The sequence below is a fragment of the Pristis pectinata genome, chromosome 14 (assembly GCF_009764475.1).
Source record: "Pristis pectinata isolate sPriPec2 chromosome 14, sPriPec2.1.pri, whole genome shotgun sequence".
NCBI lineage: Eukaryota > Metazoa > Chordata > Chondrichthyes > Rhinopristiformes > Pristidae > Pristis > Pristis pectinata.
Window position 1 is genome coordinate 24,004,781 of NC_067418.1, and position 17,257 is coordinate 24,022,037.

A 17,257-nucleotide genomic window follows, 5' to 3' on the forward strand; every position below is an offset into this window, starting at 1 on the left:
CGTCTGTTTAAACATTCTTTCTCTTCGTTCTTTTTCAGATCCTCATTTTCTGAATAATAAAGACATGTCAGATTTAACATTCTTGGTGGAAGGAAAGCCATTTTATGCACATAAAGTTCTCCTAATTACTGCCTCAAACAGGTATGATAAAGCACCACAAATAGATGATTTTGATACATGTCCATTTTACTCCTGAAATGCCAATGAGCCATAAACCCCAACAGCTGATGAAAACAAAAAAAAACAGAAAATGATTTTTAAAAAAAATCCAGCAGTCTCAAGCAGCATCGATGGAAAGGGAAACAGTCAACATTTTATTTCGTTTGTTTTTAACCTCAGCTGCTGCCTCTCAATCCCCAACCAGTGGCAAAGGTAACATCATCAATGTGGGTCAATCAAAAAACATCTCCTCTTCTCATCTTAAAGCTAAACCAGTAGACACAGTTTACATGGACTTTAGTAAGGCTTTTGACATGGTCCTGCTTGGTGGATCCAACGCAAGTTATTTGGATCCAAAATTGGTTTGGTGATAGGAAGCAGAGGGTAGTGGTGGATGGGCATTTTTTTCCTGACTGGACGTCTGTAACAAGTAGTGTCCTGCAAAGATCGTTGTTGTGACCTTTGTTGTTTGTAACATATTTATAAATGACTAGAATGAGAACGTAGGAGGTATGATTAGTAAGTTTTCAGACAACATGAAATTGATGGAGTGGAAGGTAGCTAAAGAGGTTGTCTGGGCATAGATCAGCTGGAAAGTTGAATGGAATTTAATCCAGAAAAGTGTGAGGTGATGCGCTTTGGGAAGTCAAATTCTGGTAGGGCATACAAAGTTGGGCTGAGAGGGTCTGTTTCTTTGCCGTACAATTCAATGATTTGGTGCTTCCCTTTGCATGAACGGACCTGCATTCTCCTGTGCAGCAACTGGACCCTAATTATTAGAGTAGAAACAAAATATCACGATGCATCATCAAGCTTGTTAACATTTGCAAGTAACACTAAGAATGGGAAAATTCTGTTTTTAGAAATGACAGCCTTGCCCATATTCCAAGAATGAATTAAAATTTCCTTGGTTCTACTTTAAGTTACAAATGTATGATTAAAAACAAAACAGCCATCAATGTTGTGTATCAAAGCCTGTGTGTTGCAGACTTTTGCTATGCAAAGTCATCCAGCAATTTCTCGTATGTTAAGTTCTCAGTAATGGGAAAGCTAAGTGTTGCTTTGAGGGTAGGCATAATAGTGTGAACCACTCACTCCACTAATCAAACCACTGAGATTTGTGCTCAGAATGAGTTTCCAATTGACGACTGATGCATATTGCAATGGGAATGAAAGAAGGGATTTTAAATTATGGAAAGAATGTTATTTCTATAGGACTGTTAAACAAGAAACTGGTACCAATTCTTCCACTCCAGGTTTAAAATGCTGCTGACTAGTAAGACATCTCTGGAGAACCTGCCTTGCAAGTGTATAGAGATCAGTGAAATTAAATACCACATTTTCCAGGTACGTATCTTTTTACTGTAGTGCCCTGGAATCATGCTGGTTGCAGTCAACTTGTGCTATAAAATTGTCCCATTCATTTTATTGTCACCTTGAAGTCTTTATTCCCCAGATTTCTCTCTTTTTTTCTTTGTCCTTCAACTTGTCCTCCAACTTGTCCTCCATTATGAGTCTTTGAACTCCCTCTTCCAAGCCTTTGCTTATGACTGTATATAATTGGTCGCCAGAGATTGCACGAGAATGGGGAAGGCTGACTGGTAAGTTTTGCAGCCACTTCTCAAAAACAACAGTTCTCATGGCTTTCCAGCAAAATCAGAGCACAATTCAACAATCATTGAACGAACACATTTGGTTCCACTCTGTGACTTAGTATGCTAACACACTGTGCCAATGTCAAGAATGTTTCTGTTAAAAGCTGGAAAGGCTTCAAGTTGTTGTGAGGCTGTAGACATGTTTCACTGTATGCCAAGACTGAACTCTGCTGTGTTGTTCACTGCCATTACAAGTATTGTCTATTAACATTAACTAGTTAACAGCAACTATTCACAACCAATTATACACAGCATTTATAATAATAAGCAATTACTTTCTGATGTGGATAGTATTGCATGGTGTTAAAGTGCATATATAGCGAAGATGTTTTTTAAAAACATCAGAAAGTGATAGTTTTGTTTCAAGCTGTTCTGATCTGAGCTGTCTCTTGCCCCTCCAGCTGATGATGCAGTACTTGTATTATGGCGATACCAACTCAATAACTTTACCTATTTCTGATGTGCTGGAGGTAAGAACACTTTGCATCTATAATGATTGTTAGATAGTACAAATACTTCTGTGTGAAATATTCCATGTACTTCACAGCACAATCAAAAAGCAGTTGTTGAGACATAAATTTTTAAAAGATTATTAGAGAGAGGCTTGTTCAAAGGTGTGATCTTTAAGGTCTTAAAGCACAGAGGTGAGTGAATAGGCTGTAGTATTTGAGGTGGGAATGTCAGAGAATGCGGCCAAGGCAGGCACGCGCATATGAGAGGGATATGTGCAGGAGTTCACTCTGAGAGGTGAGGGAAATAGTTTGTAGATCTGGAGGTTACTGAGGGAGATAGATCATTAACTATTTAAATACGAGGATAAGAATTTTATTTTTGAGGTAGTGGGAGCCAGTTCAGGGGGAATGGGTGAGCAAGACTTGAGATAATACTTGCACAATTTTCAGAAACAAAATTCTACACTTTTTATTTTGGGTACAACTGACTTAAAATGTGACCTTGTTTTTTGCCAGCAGCAATGCTCAAGAATTATAACATCATGGTATTGCACAATTTAGGTTAGGAGCTGAAAGGATTGTCTACTTGTAATAAATGCAGTGTAAATAACGTGAAGATGTATGATTCATTCAGGATGCGGATTTTCTACAGGCAGAATCAATTAGGGATCGTTAGCCCTGTGTGGTGCTGAGTCATAGAGGGCACAAGGTCCCTCAACAAGAATGGGCAAATTTGTTGGTCAGCTTCTGCTTTGTCACGATTTAATTGCTTCAGGATGATGAACATGAATGTTAGTGGAAATCTAGGTTCAAGTGTAATGTATCTATCCGCTCTCCCACTTCCTCCAGTCTCAACAGTCTGCAGGCATTTCATGGTCTAAATCATGATGATGGATATTTATAGTGGCAGAATTGTGAACTGCAAAGACAACGAGAGAACAAAAGGCAGTGCTTTCAGACAAGATATTCCATCTTATTCTAATCTGAGTTGGTCAGTTACCGATCCTGCATTAAGGGGAAAGCTTTGGATGCTTTAAAATAGCGTTTTGAGACTCCTCAGGACGGAAATTCTTATGGACCATTGCAGATAGGAGAGTGAAATTTGGTGTAACTTGGGATACAGACTGCTGAGATTTGTATGTGCTTATGTATGTGAGAAGCGAGCAGGAGAGCATTGGAATTGGCAACTTAAGAGTTAACAAGGGCATGGATGTGCCATTTCAGCAAGCAGATGAAATGTGACAGGGGCAGAGGCAGTCAATATTACAGGAAACCTCTGGGAAGTTTTAGTGATGAAAAGCTCTGAGAAAATTAGATTATGGTTGGCTTTATAAATATTAATGATGTTATCAAGCAGTAAGAGCTCCTCTCAGAAACCACCTCAGCAGGTTATTTGTATTCTTCCTTATTGACCTAGTAACTGAAATCTAGATGGTTTACAACCTTAATGTGTTTCAATAAGGTGTACTGTTTGTGTTTAATCAACATGGATATAGCAATGTGAAGGATTTTTAGAAGCCCACATGTTCTATACAGAGAAATTAGAAGATAAATTAGAACTTCTGATTTAATATGACATTTCCTTGTGCATATTTCAGATGCACTGTGTTCCTCTCAACTTCCCCAATGCACCCCCCCCCCCCTTGTCTGAAGATATTGGCATATTAGAGGGTACAGTTTCTTGAGCACTGGCCATCCTACAGTACTTCATCAAAGTAGAGAAACACAGGACTGCGATACTGGAATCTAGATGAAAAAAACAAGATGCTGGAGGAACTCAGCAGGTCAGGCAGCATCCGTGGAGAAAAACAGATAGTCAATGTTTTGGATCAGGACCGTTCTTCAGGACTGAAGATATGAAAAGGGGAAGCCCAGTATATTTGAAGGGGTGGGGGGGAGGAAACAGAGCAGTGATAGGTGGACCAAAGAGGGGAGACAGGGTGGGCACAAGGTGGTGATAGGCAGATGTGGGGGAGGAGGGGAGAGCAGATCCACCAGGAGATGGGTCAAAGATATGGAGGCAGGAGGTGTGGGGGGAGGAGAGGAGAGGAGAGGAAAGGAAAAGGAGAGAGGGGAAAAAAAAGAAAAGAGGCAAGGTGGGGGGTTGGTTTACTTAAAGTGGGAGAATTCGATGTTCATCCCATTACGCTGTTGGGTGCCAAGACGGAAAATGAGGTGCTGTTCCAAGTCCAAACACAAACTGGAGGAACAGCACCTCATTTTCTGTCTTAGGACCTTACAGGTCAATGAATGGCATGAACATCGAATTCTCCCACTTTAATAAACCAAACGACCCCCCCCCCCCAACTCTTTTTTTCTCCTCACCTCCCCTCTTCCCCCCACGGGGTGCCTGCATTCATACTTTTGAGCCATCCCCTGGTGGATCTGCTCTCCACTCCTCCTCCGCGTCTGCCTATCACTCTCTTACCTGCATCTACCTATCACCACTCTGCTTCTCCCAACGATATATTGGGCTTCCCCTTTTCCTATCTTCAGTCCTGAAGAAGGGTCCTGACTCGAAATGTTAACCATCTGTTTTTCTCTCCGGATGCTGCCTGGCCTGCTGAGTTCCTCCAGCATCTTGTTGTTTTTTCCACTTCATCAAAGTAGTGCTTTTGCCAATGAGATAGAATGCTGCCATGCTAGTACTGCCCCGGATGCTTTTACAACTAAAGCTTAGCCTTGTTGAAGCATTCGACCCTGGGATGATGAGACTATTATTACACAACCCAAGGAAACAGAAGTTGGGACTTTATATGGTATCAGGTGATTCAATAGCCCTTAAGTAGAATTATTAACATTTCCTCATCTGGCTAAAAACTAAATGTTCTTTTGAAAAATGCTATGATTTACAGCTGCTAATTGAGAGATTGCTAACAGTAACAATCATAAAACCATCTGTAAGGATGACCAGATTTTTATCAAGCTTCAATAGTGCAATGATTATATTATAAAGAAATATTCCAGCCACAACAGCACGTGTTTGTTGTATTAATGAGAATGTCAATTTTAGTTACTTTGCTGTTAAGATTATCATACACATTCCAAATGATGCAGACTGAGCAGCAAGGAAGAAAAAGGATTTTTGGATGGAATTTGTAAGAATCTGTGGTATTTATAGTGCTGTGACAGATTAACAGTATATAGTGGTACTATAATATGGTGAATGATACAGATCCTTTGGTGCTGTTCCTTTTGAAGAGAGTTGGTTATCTTCACTTTAGCTCAATTGTTCAGGTATGTGTTAAGTTCAGCAGCTTTTCCATGGAGGGATAAAAATGGGGATTCAAAGACATTAACTATTTGTATAAGAATGTAGGTGGCATGGTTAGTAAGCCTGTGGATGGTGGAAAAGTGGACAGTGAAGAAAGTTATCTAAGATTACAAGATCTTGATAACTGGGCCAGTGGGTTGAGGAATGGCAGACATAGTTCAGATAAATGTGAGGTGTCGCATTTTGGTAAGACAAACCACGGCAGGACTTGCATAGTAAATGGTAGGGGCCTGGGGAGCTTTGCAGAACAGAGACCAAGGGTTGCAGGTACATAGTTCCTTGAAAGTGGCAACACAGGTAGGTGAAGGTGGCATTTGGCACGCATGCCTTCATTGGTCAGAATATTCAGTACAGGAGCTGAGGGGCAGGGTGGGCATAGACATGGTCAATAGCCAAAGTCTTTTAATCAGAGTAGGGGAGTCCAAAGTGAGAGGGCATAGGTTTAAAGTGAGAGGGGAAAGATTTGAAAAGGACCTGAGGGGCAACTTTTTCCACACAGTGGGTGGTGAGTATATGGAACAAGCTGCCAGAAGAAGTGGTAGAGGTGGGTACAATTATGACATTTAAAAGGCATTTGGACAGTTACATGAATAGGAAAGGTTTTGAGGGACATGGGCCAAATGCAGGCAAATGGGACTAGCTCAGTTAGGCAACTTGGTCAGCGTGAACAAGTTGACCAGAAGGGCCTGTTTCTGTGCTGTATAGCTCTGACTTAATTCAATGGTGATGATCCTTGTGCAATTCCTGGTATGCAGATGTTCTAAAGGCGACAACACAATGCAGTTAAAAAAAAGTAAATGGAATCCTGGGTTTTATAGACAGCATATGGAAGTATTTTCCACAGACAGCATTTGGGATTGAGTACAGGTGAGGGAATAACTTAAGAAAAAGTCTAAATGTGTCAAGATGTCGATTTCAATCCAACCACCTCTGGAATTTAAAGTAAAAGCAGCCCAATTGCTTTGAGCAGATGGGGTGGCATTGTAAAAACACCACGCAGGCCTTCAATTTCCATTTTAACTGACACCCTTTATAGCTGGTGCCCTGGGAAAGTCTTCCGCTGTGGGAAGAACAGAGTATCAAAAGTCCTCCCTCACCCAGCAAAGACCCATAGTCCTGCTCGAGAATACTCCCCATCTGATTGGGAACCAATCTGGTCAAAAGAAGGGTGTTGCAGAATTGAAACTGCACAGCTTGCAGGTAAACAACGTGTCCTGTCCCAAGTACTGCCCCAGGCCACTGAGAATAAACAATACCAAAGAAATGTAAAGTATTGCTCTCTGCCCTGCCAGAATACTGTGTCCAATTGTGGGTACCATATTTATGGAGTGAAGACATTTGAAGGGGTACCGAAGGGATTTACTAAAATGTTCACATACAAAGGATTGCTGTTACTTACATAGACGAGAAGAAGTGAGTGAAAATCAAAAAAATTTGCAGATGCTGAAAATGCTTAACAGGTCAGGCAACATCTCTGGAAAGAGGAACAGATGTAATCATTTTGGCTCAGTTTTTCTCTTTCTACTAGTTTTAGTGTGGTCTTCTGGGCATGTCCCACAGCCCTGCTCTGACTTTGTCAGAAATGTCAGACCTGATGTATTAAGTCTCGCTCTACAGATGTTGCCTAAGCTGTTCAGCATTTACTGTTAAACAAAGCATTCATTTTAATAATTATAACAGAGGAGAGGGCTAACAAGTGCTGCAGGAAGATTTTGGACTGCTACCCCATTAAGATTGTAATGCATACCAACCAATTGTTGAAAAGATATAATAAAATATGTAATAATTGATTTTGAGTTTTCTTTCATTCATTTTCTAAGCTACTGTCTGCAGCAAGCCTGTTTGAACTACAAGCATTGCAGAGACATTGTGAGATCATGTGTGCCAAAATTATGAACCTGGAGAATGCAGTCATCATTTATTGCTATGCTAAGGTAACTTCAATCATATTTCTTTTAAAGAACTTTCCTTCATCTAACTTAATCAGCAATAGAAAACCTCAAGGAATTTGCTTGGTCACTTTGTTCTCAGTCAGCATCACCCATTAATAGTTTGTGCTGCACGGGTTTAAATATGTTGTCTATTTACAGCAGAAAATCAATGTCCTTACTTCCACACCTCTCCCAAAAACACTGACCTTATTGGGTAGGGTTAAACAAGTATTGATAACATTCCATTGCCCACTGATATTTTGCCCAAGTACTAAATGATTGGCAGACTCTGAAGGTCTCCCAACTGTAATTACTGCTGCCTACAATCAACAACCACACAAACAATAATCCCACTGTAGCATGGCAGGGAGTAAGGTGCTAAAATCAGACAACATGACTAAAATTATTTGAAAATACTGATCTAAACAAGGAAGCATACTTCAAATATTAATAGAACAGTACAACAAAGGAACAGATCCTTTGGTCCAAGATGTTGTGCCGAACTGATTTAGCTAATGACACCTACTGCCTTCTACCTACGCAGAAGGCATTAGGTGTCATTAGCTAAATTAGTGTAGGCAGAAGGCATTAGGTGTCATTAGGTTAAACAAGTATCCCTCCCTCCATTCTCTGCACATTCCTGTGCCTACCTAAGAGCCTCTTAAACGCCTCTATCAGATTTGCCTCCACCACCACCCCTGGCAGCACATTTCAGGCACCCACTACTTGCTGGGCAAACAAAATCTCCTGTACATCTCTTTTGAACTTTTTCCCCCTCACCTTAAATGCATGCCCTCTAGTATTAGACATTTCGACCCTGGGAAAAAGACACTGGCCATCTATCTATTGCCTCTCATAATTATATAAACTTCTATCAGGTCTCGCCCCAGCCTCCGCCACACCAGAGAAAACAACCCTAGTTTGTCCATCCTCTCCTTATAGCACATGCCCTCTAATCCAGGCAGCACCCTGGTAAACCTCTTCTGCACCCTTTCCATAGCCTCCACATCATTTCTAAGATGGGGCAACCAGAATCAAATGCAGTACTTCAGATATAGCCGAACCAGAGTTTTATACAGTTGCAATTTCCTGACTCTTGAACTCAGTGCCTCGACTAATAAAGGCAAGCATTGCCATACACCTTCTTTATCACTCTATCGACTTATGCAGCCACTTTCAGGGAGCTATAGATTTGGACCCCAAGACCCTAAATACTGTTAAGGGTCCTGCTGTTAACTCTGTACTTTCCCTTTACGTTTGATCTCCCAAAGTGTAACACCTCAGACTTGCCCAGATTAAACTTGATCTGCCATTTCTCCAGCCATATCTGCAACTAGTCTATAGCCCACTGTATCCTCTGGCAATCTTCTACACCATGCACAACACCACCAATCCTTGTGTCATCTGCGAACTTACTTACCCACCCATCCACGTTTTCATCCAAGTCATATGTTATATATATGACCCCTGCAGAACACCACCAGTAACAGACCTCCAGTCAGAATAAGACCCTCTGTCTTCTATGGGCAAGCCAATTCTGAATCCAAATGGCCAAATATCAACCATCCTCCATAAGTAGGAACAGGCCACTTAGCCCCTTAAGCATGTCCTCCATTCAATCTGATCATGGCTGACTGAACGTTCATTATGTTCACTCTCCTGTTCTTTCCCCATAACCCTGGATTCTCTTACTGATGAAAAATCTTTCTCAGCCTTAAATATACACAGTACTCTGCCACTAGAGCACTCTTTGGCAAGGAATACTTCCTCATCTCAATCTTAAATGGCTGTCTCATTATTCTAAGACAACACCTCTGGTTCTGGACTCTGCAGTACTTAGCCTGACTGGTCCCCTATGACTCTTAAATGCTTCAATAAGATCACTCCTCAACTTCACTGAGTAGAGTCCCAACCCGTTTTAACCTTTGCTTGTAGAACAAACCCTCCATGCCGAGGATAGATCTAGTAAGCTTTCTCCAAACTATCTTCAATTCAGTAATATCTTTCCTTAAACAGGGACCAAAATGGTTCACAGTCCTCTTGATGTGGTGTTACTATTGCCTTGTACAGATGCAGGAAAACTTCTGTACCTTTATAAACCAACTCCCTTGAAATAACATTCCACTGCCTTCTCGATTACCTGCTGCACTTGTGTGCTGATTTTTAATCTTTCATGCACAAGAACCTCCAAATCCCCTTATGCTGTAACTTTCTGCAATCTTCTCTGTTTATTTTTGGAAGGAAGAGCAGAAAAAGCATAAAGTCCACATTTTCCCATATTCTACTCCATTTGCCAACTTTTGCCCACTCACCTCACCTATCAATATCTCTTTGTAAACTGTTTGTATTCTCCTTGCAACTTGTCTTCTCACCTATTAATGTCTGCAAATCTGGCTTTCACACAATTGCTTCTTTCCTCAATGTCATTAATAGGTATTGTAAACAATTGCCGTTGCAACACTAATTGTGATACCACACTGGTCATAGGTTGCCAACCTGAAAATGACACCCCTCCTCATTGCTTCCTGCCCATTAGCCAGTCCTCCATATATACCAGTATGTTACCACTAACATCATGGGCTCTTACCTTGTGACTTAACCTTTTGTGAAGCACTTTGTCGAACAGTTTCTAGAAGTCCAAATACATCCACTGGTTCTCCTTTATCCACTTTGGAACAGACTTCCTCAAAATGCTAAAAATTTGGTCCCAGTTTTTCTTCATGTTAACTCTGCTTGATTATTTTACAATTTTCCAACTGATTCCAACAATAGACCTCAGGCTAATTGGCTTACAACCTTTTTAAATAAGGGTGTCACATTCTGTGGCCCTTCTCCAGAATCTAAGGACTTTTAGAAGAGCATTCTAATGCATCCAATATCTTGGTAGACATTCTTTTAGGATTCTAGGAAGCAAGCCTTCTAGGCCATGGGACTTGGGCTTCATAATTTTAATTCTGCAGTGATGGGCAGCTTGGATTCTCACTAAACGTTGCTTTTGAGCTCTTTCTTAATCTAAGATCAAAACTATTATTTTCCCAAATCATCAATCCATTCTGTGACGCTGCTCATTTGGCATTAATGACTATTTTTATGCGGTACCGATAATTAAAGAGACCTGCGTTCAGAATCTTGACAGTAATCGGCAGGGGAGAATACAGTTATCAATTCAGAACTGTGCTGTCTAGTTTATCTCCCTGTCAGTATTGTGTTGAAATGATAGAATGGCAATTCAGACAGCATTTTAGTTCGCCATACTACTGGCAATATTCAAAGTGGAACATGAGTCACCTGGGCAATTTTTATTTCTTCAACTAACATTAATTAGGATATCAATAACTAACACTAATCAGGATTATCAATACATGCTGGCCTTACCAACAATGTCCAGATCCTGCAAGTAATTATTAAAAAAATAATCTGGCTGTCATCTGATGCGTTTGCGGATTATGCATTGCACAATTTTACAAACCAGATTTCTCAACATTTTGATAGGAACTACAGTTCAGTAAGTAATTAAATACCTGCAAAGTGTTTTCAGGATGCCCTAAACAGTGCAGGTTTGTCAGTCTAAGCTTGCTTGCCTGTGTGAAATTGGAAGTGCTTCCTTACCTCATCATTTTATTTTTTTTTTAAAATGTGCATTATTGATACACCACCCAGTGTATTAACTATTTACTTTGGTTTCCTCAGATACACAATGCATACGAACTACTTTCTTACACTGAGAGCTATTTCCTGAAAAACTTCAGTGCACTTCTTGATCAAGAGTCTTTCAGGCAGCTGATTTATGGACGCAACAGCAAATTGCAGGGCCTGGACCCCCTACAGGCCCTGGATACAGCATTAGCCAATAGAATGCGGTCAATCTACATCACATCAAGGGTATAAGAAAAAAAACTGGCCATCAATAACTGGAAAAGCATTATGTACATTACAAGATACTTCATGTGGGCTATCCCTTTCCAGTGATTTTCTTACCCCAGCTTTGTGACATTTGGTTCTTTGGTGATGTGAAGAACTGCCACAAGAGATAAATTTGATATCCCTAAGTGAACTCTGATTTAGTGATAATTACCCAAAACCAAATCAAGAAATGTGTTGGTAATCTAATTTTTTATTCATTCTTTACCCCTCCCCCCTCAAAATCTCCAAAAGCTGCATTGAAGAAATGTGAGGGGATATTTGAGCAACAGTTCATTTGGCTAAAATAAAATGGGACAGATCAGAACAGTTATGCCAATCTGACTGAAATATTATTCAATACACATGCCTTACCTTGGGGTCAGATAAAGGCAAGATGAAATCTCAAACTTTGCAAAGATTACAAGCCCAATGCACTCTGTGCACAGAACTACAGGCATTTTATTTGTGGGTTATAAGTAAAAGATTGTAGGCAATGTCATTTCTATTAGTTTGGGTAACTAAGCTTTAGTTTGCATAATATATGTATGTGCCGGTCATAGACTAGTAATGGAGAGACCATAAATGACATTTCCTGATGTGAGTGGAAAATTTCACTAAGATGATTGAAATTAATCTGGGTACATTTCTTGGCTACATCGTTGATTCTTGCCAATTTTCTTTACCATTATAAGATTAACAATTTTAATAAACAGATTAATGGCTTTGTTATAATAGCACATAAGAATTTTATACAAAGGTATTAATCAGTTTGTTAGAAATAATGATGAGGAATCTCACTTTCTAACCGTATTCCAGCTTAGTACATGCATGAGATAGATTGTTTTTTTTCCTGAAATAATACATTTCAAGGGGTTTTTCTTAAAATCTATAGATTTTGTTAGTAGACATTAAGATCTACTGACCTGTAAAGCCCATAAAAAAGGTCATTAGAGTCCATGATGGACTAATAAAAATCAATGATAATAACACATACAGATTAGCAAAAGCATATTAGTTTTGCACTAGTTTAAAATAACAGAGGGCTTAGCCAGTGCAGTCTCCCTAGACAAGTAACAAATGCTTTGAAGAACATTGATAATAAGGTAGAAATGAAATGTACACACTCTGCCTGAATTATAATCGGTTCTTGAAGTAAAGCTTTCAAAGTTAGTATAAATAAAACTGAGTTTTTTTTTTAAAAAAGCAGATTTAAAATAGTTGCTATGCAGCCATGGAATGCACTGTTAAATATTAGCTTCTAGTGTACTGAAAGCCCATTTTCAGGATTTTACTTATGTAGGCTGTGCGATAACTAAAACAAAACACATTTTGTAAATACCAACATATAAGGTACTTTCTAAATTGTACTGAAAGATTACTATCACCTTAGTGTTAAATTCAAAGGCAGCTTCAAACATCAGGGCACAATAAAAGGCACAATGTGACATTAAATATTCCAAAAGCAAAACACTGCAATTCAAGAAGGTGCTGCATGCAGTTCAATCACAGAATAAATAACTGAAACAAATTTTCCCATTAATTATGTTCTTTAACTATCTCCATTAATATATTGGCTTTAACAAAGTACTTCGCGTGACTGACACAGTGTTATAACAAGAGACAGGGAACTAAAAGCTTGTTCAAAGCATTACTTCAGGATTGTCCTTGAAACAAAGAAAGGTGGAAAGTTCTACGGAGATTTCAGAACTTGAAATTACAAAGCAAAGTCAGTCAGAAGCAGAACAATGCAAAACAAAGAGTTGTGCTGAGTTTAGCAGAGAAGGAAGTCGAATTGGATTGCAGAGATGGCAGTAGGTCTTTGGATGACAATGGTTAGTATTGTTTTCAATTGGAAAGTTAGATATTTACTTAGCTTAGTGTAGAAGTGATAAAAATACCCAGCTGAAAACTGCCTAAATTTTGGGGGGTGGGGGGGGCAGTGGGAATGTACAGTATCCCTGAATGGAAATGTTACTTTTCAGCTCAAGATGCTGAGAAACTAGTGCCAAGGCTGGCACACTGGTGTTTTTGTACTGTTGACAGAATCTTTAAAATAAAAACTGGAGAAACAATTTTGCCTTGTTGATATTTTTATGAATAAGTTATAATTTATGCTTTAGTCTTTATTGCCCAATAGATTAGTTTAAGGTTTCTCACAAGAGTCTATTTACTATAACTGAATACACCTAAAAATGGTTAAATCTGAACTCTCACTCAAAAGTGCCATTTTCTCCTCATTTTCTTTGATAAACTGTAGGAGATCTAGTTGAACATAAATTAAGCCAAGCAAGGTTGGAATTTTGAATAGTCAGAAACAGACTCATAGGTAACATTTTGCACACTAAATTATGAACAACTGATTTTTAAAATTGTAATTTATGCCATAATGAACATCAGGAGAAAAAAATGCACTGATGCAATCAGTTTGTCCAAAATTAGATTAACTATGTGCATAAAATAAATTTCAAACTTAGAATAGACTTGAGGGACTGAATGGCTGACCACCAATATTTTTACTTATTGGAAACAGGAGGTGGCCATTCAACCCATCAAGTCCAGGCCAGTACTTGGGGAAACAATTCCATAAGTCCCATTACCTTGTTCTTTCTCACTTATGCCCATCAACTCCCCTTTCATGCTTTTAGCTGTTAACCTACACTAAGGGGCAACTACAGTTGCCAATTAACCTACCAGAACATCTTTGGGACATGGAAAGAAATACGCATTACTGTGAAGAAAACTTGCAAACTCTACACAGGCAACACCGGAGGTCAGGAGGCAGGAAGCAGTTTCTCTAGCTGTTATGCCACCATGCCATGACTGATAAGGAATTCACAAAAAAAATTAACAAACGTTTACTGGAACTGTGTTTAAGAAACTATTGGCAGACATTATTCATATCATTACGATTTTTCCTCTAATGGAGTACTTTGTTGTCTAACTATACCTAATGAACATGAATTGAGGTGCATAGTGGATTCCTAAGAGGCATATCAAGTTCCAGTTTTGCTATCCTTGCATTGCCTCTCCGCTTCAAACCACTGAATTTGCTTGTTTGGAAATTCCATCTATTAAATGTTATGTTTTTGTTTACACATAATCCCAGTCACTTGGGCTTGCAACCCACGTTAATGCAGACTGTTAAATAAAAGTTTTCTATTGGAGAACTATAATCCCATTGGGCAACTTCAATACTTCTGATTTGGTAATAGGAACCACCACAATGCTGTACTTCAAATTAGTCACAAGTTGGGTGCACGATGACTAAAACTACACCATTCTAAATAACAGTGTATAGAAGTTTTTTAATGAATTATTGAATACACCCAAGGGCTTTCTTTCTTTATTTTTGCCTAAGGCCTTCCATACTGCAAAATGCAATCACTGACCATCCCTTTTTTTTTAAAAAAACTTCTTACTCACTTACCTTTAATATCCAAATTATTGCTGCTTTAGGATGCTGGAAACAATAGCAATAGGAGCACCTTCACCACATTGTAGCAGTGCAAGAAGATAGTTCATTAACACTCTATCAGAGGCATTCAGCAATGGGAAATATATTTTTTGCTGTTCGCTGTAATGCATATACCCCAAGACTGAATAAGCAGAAAAAAAAACAATTAAATAGCTCGTTCAGGATTTCAAAGTACTCCACAATTGTGAAATGTAGTCACCTGTCTGGAAAGTGAACTCTTAATTATGATATTCAAGTTGTAATAACTTAAGTCTCATATCAGTATCAATATAGTGCATACCACAATCTAATAGCTGGTGCATAAGCCATCAATTCTTCTAATTATCTGGAAGACTCCAAGTCTTTCAGACCCACAAAGACTGATTTTCTTTTCCAGAATTAAATATAACTAACCAGAGTGCTATAAAGAAGTAAGAGGCACATATCTAAGCCCTTACTTATGAACACAACAAAATTAAGTTGGATGGCAAGGATGGCTAAAACACATTGATCACAAGTGAAAATAAAAGCAACTTTTAATATATTTAGCCCCTTCCCATTTTTACATACATTATTAAGTTGCCTTTAAAATAAATCCATAGGCTTCTCACACCATTTCAACTGGGTATTAAAAAATATAACAAAAACCTGGAAGTGTCAATGTTAACATATATCTCGAGGGAAGAGGAGGGAAGTAGTGATCTTCTATTCCTTAAGGTCTCCAGAATTATGAATTAAAATGCAACAGATTTCAGTAATTCTTGGCCTTTCATTTTATCAGTCCAATCACATTTCTTACAGTTGGATAACTGAAGTTATCGACAAAAAGCCTCTTTATACCAAATTATGCTGATCATGCTAGATTTGAAATAAGTTATTGAATTTGAAATTGTACTTTTGGTTCATTTAAATTATTTTGCCCACTTCTGTTTTTTTTCCTTATTCTTTTTAATCCGTTTCTTCTGCAACCGGTGATCTCCTTTCTCTGTCGAATCTTGTTTCCTTTTACCACTAAAAAAAAATATAAAAAATTATGCAAATTGACCATGTGTTCCCATTGAGAATTGTAATTCCCTTGTTAAGACCAAGTCTGTGAAACAAAAGAATATCTCACTAAGTTTGCAATTTATTTAAAGATACCAATGTTTTAGTCACAATAAAGCACTTTGGAAATGCCCTAAGATCATGAAAGGGGATTTATAAATTCAAGACTTTCTTCCTCTAAAAATATATATTCTGGACATAATATGGTTTATTTTTGATGGGTGCTGCATGCTCTCTAAATTCCCTGAATCCCCTTGCCGTTGTATCCATCTAGGTTCGGTACAACTTCTGTCTCTCTCACCCACATTTTCTCTTTACAAAAAAATCTTTCCGTGACACTATTTGATTATAACTGTGTTCAAAACTGCTCATTCCATTAACACAGTGATGCTTCAAAAAACAAAATCTTAAAAACATTCTGCAGACAGGTAAGTGTGTCACCTTTGAATGCTGATAACGGTGGCATTCTTTCCGGTTGACTTTAGTACTTCATTCCATTCGTCATCATTGCCACGGATCATATACCTGGTTAACGAAAATGATATGGATGTCTGCAGTCCAGAACAAGCAATACATCATATTTCTATAGTGCACTCAGAGGAAAAGCATGAATAATATCAAACAGCTTCCCAGAATTCAGGATATAGAAGTTGACAAACAAAAAGTTATAATAAACAATGAAATCAAAGCTTGTGTAAAACTGATTAGTTGCCAGTAAACACTGCTTAAAGTTATATCATTAAAGGTTAATCCAGAAGTATTTTGATCAACAGATTTCAGAGACTTTTCACATCCATGCAAGATCAATAAGTAAGAAAATATAGTCTACAAATGAAGGCATTAAGATGTAAATTAAGTTAAATAATATCCCAGTGCTATAATGTATCAAAATGCTGTACAGAGTACCTTCAAGGAACAGGAAGTATTAAGACACAAACAAATGAGACGTTCTTTAAAAAACTTAAGATAATTCTTTTGTGTCCTACAATAGCTTTGAGAGTTTAACTAAACCATATAAATCAAGTTATTAACAAAGAGAGTCCCTGTCCTGTTGGTTGTTCTCAAATGAGCACAGTGAAAGCAATGCTACAACAGTATAAACACTCTCGGGCTTGTGTTGGAAATAGGCCAGGGGTTCCTTCTCCTGCAACCCAGCACCCCCTGCTGGAAGTTGAGCAATTGAAAAGCTGGTGTTTGGGTGAAGAGTTCAGAAATAGAGGCCACATTCTCAGGATAAAGAGACTGGTGGTTACGATTAACATGAGGAGAAATTCTTTTATTCACAACATATTGAATCATTTAAATTCTCTATCCCAAAAAAACTCAGTTGCAGACTATATTCCATAAATATAGTTTTGGACGAGGATAATCAATGGATAAGGGGA

At 38.5% G+C, this 17,257-nt stretch overlaps 2 protein-coding genes across 2 annotated transcripts in view; one reads left to right on the forward strand and one right to left on the reverse strand.

Annotated features, from left to right (window-relative positions):
- Positions 1–13,434, forward strand: part of LOC127577808 (ankyrin repeat and BTB/POZ domain-containing protein 2-like) — a 157,547-nt gene extending 144,113 nt beyond the window's left edge. Inside the window, exons 14-18 of the mRNA XM_052029386.1 lie at positions 39–141; positions 1,416–1,506; positions 2,216–2,284; positions 7,361–7,474; positions 11,162–13,434. Of these exons, the coding sequence (XP_051885346.1) occupies positions 39–141; positions 1,416–1,506; positions 2,216–2,284; positions 7,361–7,474; positions 11,162–11,359 (575 nt within the window). The 3' untranslated portion in view covers positions 11,360–13,434. The remainder of the gene's footprint in view (positions 1–38; positions 142–1,415; positions 1,507–2,215; positions 2,285–7,360; positions 7,475–11,161) is intronic.
- A 1,912-nt stretch (positions 13,435–15,346) lies between these two features.
- Positions 15,347–17,257, reverse strand: part of nat10 (N-acetyltransferase 10) — a 55,942-nt gene continuing 54,031 nt past the window's right edge. The window contains exons 28-29 of the mRNA XM_052029525.1: positions 16,314–16,397; positions 15,347–15,839 (exon numbers count right to left, since the gene is read on the reverse strand). Of these exons, the coding sequence (XP_051885485.1) occupies positions 15,740–15,839; positions 16,314–16,397 (184 nt within the window). The 3' untranslated portion in view covers positions 15,347–15,739. The remainder of the gene's footprint in view (positions 15,840–16,313; positions 16,398–17,257) is intronic.